The sequence below is a fragment of the Dryobates pubescens genome, chromosome 2 (assembly GCF_014839835.1).
Source record: "Dryobates pubescens isolate bDryPub1 chromosome 2, bDryPub1.pri, whole genome shotgun sequence".
NCBI classification, from domain to species: domain Eukaryota; kingdom Metazoa; phylum Chordata; class Aves; order Piciformes; family Picidae; genus Dryobates; species Dryobates pubescens.
Window position 1 is genome coordinate 39,983,173 of NC_071613.1, and position 9,884 is coordinate 39,993,056.

At 44.3% G+C, this 9,884-nt stretch overlaps 1 protein-coding gene across 2 annotated transcripts in view; it reads left to right on the forward strand.

Moving 5' to 3' along the window:
• Positions 1-8,980, forward strand: part of MARCHF4 (membrane associated ring-CH-type finger 4) — a 108,961-nt gene extending 99,981 nt beyond the window's left edge. For both annotated transcript variants that reach the window (XM_054175821.1, XM_054175828.1), the window contains exon 4: positions 8,360-8,980. In XM_054175821.1, the coding sequence (XP_054031796.1) occupies positions 8,360-8,721 (362 nt within the window). In that variant the 3' untranslated portion in view covers positions 8,722-8,980. The remainder of the gene's footprint in view (positions 1-8,359) is intronic.
• Positions 8,981-9,884: the final 904 nt, after the last annotated feature.

Here is a 9,884-nt window from a genome sequence, read left to right on the forward strand (position 1 = left end):
CAGAAGCGTGGGAAGAGAACACTGAGGCTGCATCAGGAGCTCTTTGAGGACCAAAATCAGACGCTGCAATCACACAAGAGGCAGAAAGAAGAGGCTGAAAATAATGAAAATTCTCTAGAAATCAGACAGGCATGGGGAGCTGTCAGAGCTGAACTCCAGGATGACCGTACAGAGATAACAAAAGGCCACAAGAAATGGGCCATAAGCATATTTAAAGTAAGAAGCACAAGGCATGTCTAAGAGCCCAAATAACGTTTGATACAAAAGGGCCAAAGAGTTAAATGTTGCCTTCATTTCAGTCCTCCAACCTTAACTAAAATAATTTTAATGAGGAGAAAGAAGCCCAGGGCAGAATCAGGAAAGAACAGACTCAAAAAGGTTCAAACGAGTTATCTGTGTCCTTGTTAGCATGTCCTAATGAACTTCAGAGGAAGCTGCAGGAGCAGTCTCTGACCCGTGAACATTTCATCATCAGGAACTTGGGGAGGATGCAGGAGGTGCCAGGCACCTCCTGGGGAAATGTAAGCAGATTGCCCAGCTTTGAATATAATCTCTGTCATTAAAGAAGGTAGGAACTGAGGATCAAGAAGATGAAGGGCAAATCAGCTTAACTGGTTCATAGAAAGATATTAGATTATTATTATTTTTTTTTAACTAACCAATTGATGAGCATGGCAGTATAACCATATCTATTTTGGGAGGGTAGTTATCCTAGTGGCTAAGGAGAAAGGAGTTTGATATGCCATGACTTGGGCAGTGCTTTTGGTACTTTGCCTTATGATTCTCCTAAACAAACTAGGGAAACGTGGTCTAGATTAAATAGCTGTAACTCAGGGCTACAATGGAAAATCTGCTGCCTCAGTGTTCTGGAAACACTTTTCAAGTAGGGCTGTTTTGGGCTCTGCTCTCTTCAATGTTTTTATGAATGGCTTAGATAACGAAACAGGAAGTGCTGTTATAAAATTCACAGATGACACCAAACTTGGAAGGGCTGCAAATGCTGTGGAGGATCTGTTGATCATTTGAAATGGTCTTGGCAAATTGAAGCAATCAACAAGGTGGAATTGAATAAAGAGATTTCTCCTTCCAAAGGAGAAATCAAAATCCCCAAACACAAACTGGACCAGGCAGTTATACCTTTGAAGCCAGTGATTCTGTGACATACTGGTTTATTTCATCAGGGTATCAAAAGCAAAGTGAGGTGTGCAGTGCTGATTCTGCACCTCTCTGCTCTGGGGACTGCACTCTCCTGGGTGGAAAAAGAAGGATGAAATGAAGATGCTCTGGAAATAATGAACAGGAGTGAAGAGAGGGAGAGCATTACTTGATTCCCCACTTGGTCAACTCTGGTGTTCAAATCTCCTTCCCCAAATGAGTCAAAGTGCCGAGTCCCAGTGGTGCCACAGCATAACTTCCAATTATGAATCTACCTCTCCCCACTCCCTGGTTCAATCTCTTCACAATTTCCTGCAGCAAAAGATGTCCCTCTGAGTCTCTTTTCCTGGTTTATCATCAGGGACTATCTTATGTCATGGATGAGGTATAAACCACAAACAACTGCACTGAGAAGTGGTATGGGTTGGAAGGGTTCAGAGGGAGCTTGGTGACTCATGTCCCGTGTACTGTGAGATACATGCAAAGTTGGTGTGAGGCAGAGATTCATGGTTACTGCTAAAGTGCTTTTTGGAATGGAGTGATCTCATGGGGACTATGAGAATTTGGGAAGTGGTGGGGCAGCCTACTAAGTGAATGCAGAGCAAGAGTCAATACATTCTGTCTTACTACTCTAGAAACCTATGATTAGGGAACATAAATGAGCCAAAAGAGACCATCTGTGGCTAGGTATCGCTCCTACAGTGTGCAGAGCTCATGAAGGAAACATCACTCTCCTGGCTTTGTTTGTACACTCTTCCTTGTACTTTTGGCCACTGCTACAGACAGGATTTTAAAAGAGACAGGCCCTTGTCTGAACCACTTTTCTGCACTTAGGTTGAGAAGGGGGCCTACAAGAAGGCTGGGGAGGGACTTCTCAAGATATCAGGTAGTGATAGGACTAGGGGGAATGGAATGAAGCTGGAGGTGGGGAGATTCAGGCTGGACATAAGGAGTTCTTCACCATGAGAGTGGTGAAGCCCTGGAATGGGTTGTCCAGGGAGGTGGTTGGGGCGCCGTCCCTGGAGGTGTTTAAGACCAGGCTGGATGAGGCTCTGGCCAGCCTGATATAGTGTGGGGTGTCCCTGCCCATGGCAGGGGGGTTGGAACTGGATGATCCTTGTGGTCCCTTCCAACCCTGACTGATACTATGATACTATAAAAAGCAGCTGATGATGAAGTATTTAGGATGGGATTAAGGCAAAGAGATAAGTGAGGGCTGAACTGCTGGAGCTTTGGAAACAAAAGTGGGGGAATTTGAGATTGTCACACCAAAACAAAAGAAAAAAATCACAGAAAGGGAAGAAAGATTTGTGTGTGCAATGATGTCCGTGGATAGAAAGGCCAGCAGTGAAAGAGTTAGCTCCCAGAAGGCTTGGTTTACCTTGGCCTGAGCCACCGCTACTGTACATGCTAACATTAAACTTTGATCACAGCTGCCATAACCTTCCTCTGACACCCAGTAATGAAAGCAGCAGAAACAGGCTAAAGCATGGCAGCTGTCTGGCTGAGGTGAAAATGCATTTGGAAAGGAAACCAAAGGAGGGAATTGTTGCAGAAGGTGGAAACAAAACAGGCAGCTCAGGTGGCAGGACAGGCAGGGTTTTATGAGAAGCAGGACAGAGTAAATGGCTGGAATGGACTGTGATTTGTTTCCTCCTGTAGATAATATGAGTGTCAGCACAAAGGTGATACACCACTCACTGTCAGTGGAAGCCTTGTTTTGGTGGCATCTTTATTGGCAAACAGGAGAAACAGTTCCTTCCCCCCACATTTACTGTCTCTTTCAAGAAAACTCATGGCAAATGTGGGAATTAAAGGGAGATTAATTAGAGGCTGAAAGTCCTGGTGAAAAGATCACTTTAGTGGCAGAGGCTGATAATGTGCAGAAGGTAACTGCTTGTAATTTCTGGGAAACTGCTGCTCCAAAGTTGCCTCAAACTGGAGGCTCAAAACCACTCCAGTTAATCTCACAGAGTGGTGGTACACCAACTGATCCCACCTCGCCCAGCTAGAGGCACAAACACAGTTGTACTTGTTACTCCTGGGGTTTGCTCATGTTCTTCCAAAAGCCCTTCTAGCCATTCACCTGAGAATCACTCTACTGACCAGTCTTGCCTCAGGACCACTGATGGCAATGCACTTTTATCCTGACTAATCCCAAGAGACAAAGGGTCGCCTAGACACAGCCCCTATGTGCCTGCTTGCAGCACCATGAACATTTCCTTGCACAGAGACTGCCCACATGAATCATGATGTGATGTGGGCAGATATTCCAAGGCTCAGAGGAATACTACAATGACATGAGCCTTACCTCTAGACCATGATACTCACCCTTGGTCATGCTTGGTGTTTTAATTCTTACATTTTAAGAGTCCAAAAGGTGAGGGTTAACTAAGGCAATCAGTAGAACATGGAAATCAAACTGCTTTCACCAGCACTGTCTCTGCTGCAGACTGAGTCTCTATCATCTAGCAAAGAAACAGTCCAGTTATTCTTGCTCTGGGATGAAAGTGAGAGTGAGGGTGGGAGGTAAATAGAAGAGGTAACTCTTTCCCCAGAGTCAGCAGTTCTCAGCTGGCTCTCCCAAATGCTGTGGGCATGTGCTGATTGGGTAGGCAGCTGCACTAACACAACTCTTGTCTAGCTAACCTGTATTGATGTTTCTCACCTCTTGTTTTAGATCCAGTCTAGAACCAGGATCTGTGCTCTTTTGGGCTGGGTCATTTGCTGTGATAGTTTTGCTTAAGAACAGTGGTTAGGTGCTGGGTACTGTCTCATGTGTAATAAATTAAAGGAAGCATAAGAAATCACCATAAGCAATGTGTACAGCTTTGGTATAGCCTATTGCCAAGGCATTGTTGTGTTTGCATTGCTGCCAAGCACAAAACAGCTTCTCAGCTCTGGGAAGTAATCCTTGCACACAGGGTAGTCACTAGTTCATTCTGCCTGGACTCTGCAGGGCTGACCATGATCTGACCCTCTCTCTGCATGGATTCAATAATAAAGCCACAAGAGAAAGAGCAAAAAAGGCTAATATATGGAGAGAGTGAGCATAATGAGAACAGATCAATATGGTTTCCTGCACTTACTGTTCCAGGTTCAGCATGTGTTAATTCATGGCACTGCATTGGGGTAGCTCTACCTACCATGTTAGCTCATGTCTTGTGCTGCACAACCACATCAATGTGGCAAAGCAACCAGAGGCATTAGAGAGTTTGGGGTTTTTTTAGCTTTTGCTGTCCATCTCCATCTCCAGAGCCATCTGGGAAATCTTGTCAAAACATAAGCCAGTGTAAGGTGAAATGTCTAAGAATATAACAATGGCCGAGGCTTCCTCTAGCCACCTGCCTTGTTTCCCTTGATGGCCACAAACAAGCATAAGACTTAAATATGAACAAGACAAAAGTATATTGTAATTCTCCTGAATACTTCTTCCAGCATTCAACAACTTTCAGGTCAAATAATTTCTTCTGGTCTTTATGTGAGAAAACGGGAATGAGAACAGCACATCTTCAGTGCCCACTTTTCATAGGACTCTCATTTCACTAACAACACAAACAAGGAGTTTCATGGACGAGGCAATAATCTGGACCCACATGTTCTGCATGATGCAGAGATTTTCATTCTGTAGAGGATGGTTTTCACAGAGGATCTGTTGAGAATAGAATCTGTGAAGAATATCTGTGAAGAGGGGAAGATAAACTTGTGAGGAGTGGAAAAGAACCAGGCCACTACCAGAATCCATCTGAGATTCTTGTACAGACATTTCTGTGTTGAAAAGAGTTCAAACCAACCTGCTGTCTTCCCCACATGCACAAGATTTGGCTTATGGAATAATTGCTCCTAGCTGGACACTTCTACTTGACTACAGCTCTTCTTGAAGGATTTCCCACTCAAGTCTGGCCTTTAATTGGAAAGTTTCACCTCTGTAAACAAGAATGATCCTCAGGAGAGGCGTGTTTCTGGAAGGGGATGCACAGAACTGAATATAGGAATTACAATCGTAATTTATCTCAGGCAGACAAAATTTGTTTTGATGGGAGCATTAAGCATCCTGGTGCTTGATATAAACTGATGGATTCTTGCTTACTCTTGGCATTTACTCTTGCAAATGAATCACTGTTACTTCTGCCTCCCTGCCCACCCCTCCACTTGGTTCCCTTTTAATTTTACAGCTTCCTGAACCTGACACTGGGAAATCGATAAGCAATTTAGAGCCCAGTAAATACAGATGAAAACAAGTTATTTTGTACTTTTATAAATATTTGGAAACCAAAATTATCTAAGAAAACAGGTGCTCAGTTGACTCAGCAACCCATCCATCAGCATCACACAGTTAATTGCATAAGATCATAAACATTTATAATTAGAAGGCAAACAAACAAGAATTTCATAAACAGCCCTCTTGAATCAGGCTGCACATTAAATATTTGTGATAAGGTAATTAAGAATAGATTTACAATCCTGGCTTAGTGTTTAATACTTCAGAGAATAGATTTGATACTGTGGAGAATGTTCTACAGCCAAGGAGAAAACATTTGATTTCAGCTCCTTTATCTGAGGCTTAAAGTGGTCTCAGAGAAACATTGGCTCTGTCACTGATCAGAGTAGAATTTCCTTCATTACAGACCACATAGCTCATTTAAATATATGTCTAATGTCCCTTCTCATGGACTGATCCACTTCAGGCCTGCTTCAAAGCTCTTCATCCTTGGCTGTATCTGCAGGCTTTCACTAAGTCCTGCTTTTTATGCTTGATTCTTTGATCAGAAGATGCCAGAATTCTCAATTGTGTTCCAAAGCAGGGAGAAAAAAACCAAAACATTTTTCTGTTATGACATCACAGTGTTTGGTTATAAAAAGCTGGCATCAATACAGAGCTGCAGCTGCTTATAGTGGTCTATGGGAATCAGAGGGGAGAACTCTCACAGAATCACAGAATACATCTGGCTAGAAGAGACCTCAAAGATCATCCAGTCCAACTCTTGACATAGCTGTTGAAGGGTCAACAGTAAACCATGTCCCTAAGTGCCTAAGGGTCAACAGTAAACCATGTCCCTAAGTGCCAGGTCACATACTGTAGTGCCCAATACCATTCCTTGTCCCAAAGCAGCTGTATCTGCATACTTAAACTATCCAGTGTAATTACTTCTGCAGCCTGTAAGCAAGCTCAGCACCCCGTTACAATGAATATGAGAGTCCCCTTGAAGCTAATCTGTGATCAAATCTTCAGGGCTTCTAGTTATGCTTAAAACTAGAGAGGGCAGAAACTCAATCTGTACTGGAGCTGAGGGTTTAAACTCTGTAAAATCAGACGCATATCCTAAGAAACCAGGTGGCTGCATCCCATCAGTGAGTAATGGGGAGATCAACCCTGTAGGTAGGATGACCTTGAGATATTTAAAGGTTTGATATAGCACAGGTTTAACTCCAATAATTATCTGCCATCAGAAACTAGAACAGTCTGAAAAAGGTGGGTGGAGGGTAAAGCTGTAGCATTTGATTAAGCAGGGACAGCCATAAACCACTTCTATTGTATGGTGACCATCATCTCTCCACACTGCTGTTTGAGGTGACCTCCTCATTTAGACATAATACTGCTTCTTATTTCTTGTGGGCCTTTTGTTCTTTGCTCTTAAATTTATGTGCTTGTAATGGGCAGGCAAGAGAGTGGCTCTTCCTAGAAATGTTTCCTGGCCAAGAACAATGAGAATCTATCCATGTGCTAACTCACCCAGTCCTACCTGCTGGTCTGGCATCAGTTACATGGATCATAAAGACCCTTTCCTAACAGACAGACTGCTGCAAAACAAGGAGGCTCAGAGCCCACTCACTCTGCATAAATACCAGTCCTAGCAGTGCTTTTTGGTTATATTACAGCATGTCAGGTAAGGCAGTCTATGTGAGATGTTGCAGCTTCCTCCAGCCTCAGTGGAGAACAACAGTATAGCATTGCAGTCACTGCTGGACCCGGTGCTTTCAAGGGGTTTCACCAGACCTTGGCAGCTTGAATAATAACAGAGCTTAATAGTTGAGCACTGTCATAATCTATATAACTTTAAACATTATTTCACCCTTCAAACCTCTTGAAAGGGTGAGGAGGATGACAGAGACCACTGGGAGGTCAGCTAAGAGCTGGGTGGAAGGGGCTGAGCTCCTCTCTGTCTTTGAAATGCAGAGGCCATTTCAAGTCAGGTATCCTACAGCCCAGTGCCATCCCCTAGACATCAGCTGTGGTATGTGCAGATGCATAGCAGGACAGATGCATTGCTGCATGCTCAGCACACACACAGTGCAAGCTGATCTGCCCTCTCTTCCACACGTGTTGTTTCCCCACTTGGAAGCCAGCAACGATGTACCATGAGGTACCTGCTCTGCAGATGAGCAAAATTCTGCCTAGGCTGACAAACCATTTACAGGTCTAGACAGACCCTTTTTCCCCTTGATTGCAGCCTCTGGCCTCCATGGGAGGAAACTAGAAATGGGTAGATTCAGATTAGACTGGATGTAAGGAAGAAGTTCTTCACCATGAGGGTGGTGAGACACTGGAATAGGTTACCCAGAGAGGTGGTAGAAGCCTCATCCCTGGAGGCTTTTAAGGCCAGGCTGGATGTGACTCTGAGCATCCTGATCTAGTGTGAGGGGTCCCTGCCCATGGCAGGGGGCTTGGAGCTAGATGATCCTTGAGGTCCCTTCCAGCCCTAACAATATGATTCTATGCGCGTGTGTGTGCGGAGAGCCTTGGGCTGTGCACACACACACAAATGACGCTGGTGCAGCAGACGTCACCGGAGTGTCGGATGCAGTGACACCCCCTCCAAAGGCACACCGTTAGCTGGGTGAATCATACCCATGCAGTACGTAAAACCAGTCGGGTCACTGATCAGCCCTCAGGCGTTCATTGGTAAACATACAGTGGTTTGCTGTCAGAGCATAACTCACCCTGCTGCATTTATGATCTGCGTATCAATTGCTGAGATAAAGCTGTAATCCTTTTAATTTGGGGGAAAAGGGATCCGGCAGAGCAGGAGCACCGGTGCTCTGCCGCTCAGTAATTAAAACCTGTGATTTATCCTTGAGTAAACACTGCCTGTGCAGAGCTGAGCTAACCAGCAAGCTGGGGGCGGGATGCTGGGGTAGGTTTATGGTTCTTCCTAAAGTTCTGTTTCTCTTTCATGTTTATTCGTGTCCCCCTCCCCTGCAGGTCTAATAATACATGAAGGGCCTTCGGTTTACCGGATTTTTAAACGGTGGCAGGCGGTCAATCAGCAGTGGAAAGTGCTGAATTATGACAAAACAAAGGACATGGAGGAACAAAAAACAGGGACCAGGACAAATCAGCGCCCATCCTCCCAAACCACACACTCGTCCTCCACTGGTGGTACAGCCACTAACTCCGCTCCAGCCGACAGCGGGGCACGGGCTGCCGGCCATGCCACAGGCACCCTCTCTGACCACCACTGTGCTTATACCATCCTGCATATACTCAGCCACCTGAGGCCTCACGAACAGAGGAGTCAGTCTAGTAGTAACAGAGAGCTCGTCATGAGGGTCACGACGGTCTGAGCCGAGGAATTCAGGAGGCCTTAACACAAAGAAGAGGAGACAAAGAACTCATAAAGCAAAGGAGCATGGTGTGCCTTTTTCTTTCTCTTTCCTTTTCATTTTTTTTTGGGTTTTTTTGGTTGTTTTTCCTTTCCTTCTCTCCTTTTCTTTTTTTGGTAACTGCACAAGATATAAGAGGCGGCACCTGGCCAGCTGAGGAAAAAAAAAAAGCAGGTGGAGGGAGAGCTGCACACTCATGCTAAAGAGGTTAATGTTTTCCAGCCAGTTTAAAAAAAAAAAAAAAAACAAAAAAAGAAAGAAAAAAAAAAAAAAGAAAAACAAAAGAAAAACGTTTAAAAAAAAACAACAACCAAACAACAACCAACAACAACACAAATCACAAAAATACCAACAAAACAAGTGCAATACAGACTACAAACTGAGTAGGCAGAGTTCTGGGGAAGCAGAGGAACAGACGGTTTAGCATGTCTTACAAATCCTATTACCTGGAATAGGTAATGCTCTGTACACACCCCTGTACACACACGCACACAAACACACACACACACACATAGTGTGAGATTTATACAAACAAGGAATGGAATGAAATTTTTGGAGCATTTTGTTTTCCAGACTGTGATCAACCAGGGCTAGGAGTTGTTTTGTTTCATGAGTCACTCTGGAGCCTTGTTCAATTTACTGTAGGATACCTGAAGTGAAATGGCTGAGGATTTTTCGGTATTGATTTACAGAAAGAGAGATTGAATCATCTCCCACTAAGGAAATCTAACAAAATCCAGGCATACCCAAATTTCACCAAAAATCCTGGTTTTTTTTCATAATGTTCCTGACAAGGGGTTTGTGAGGGTGGAATTTTGGGGGGAGGGGGTGGGGGAGGGGGGAGGGTGCTCCATGACCTTTATTTGACATATAGGCATTTTTGGCAAATTTTGTACAAGTGCCCCGCAGGTGTTTCAAGCACAAGTATTGGTGTGATTTATGCCTCCATAACTCCAAATCCAGCATCCAGATCTCACCAGTCACACAGACCACTTTCCATGCAGACATTCCAGGTTAATTTCATTCCATTTACCTCTCATCACAAGGAGCCAACCCATCATGGTGGGTTTCTGCTTCCTTGCAGATCCAGACACTCATGCATTGGAGATGTACATTCCTTTTCT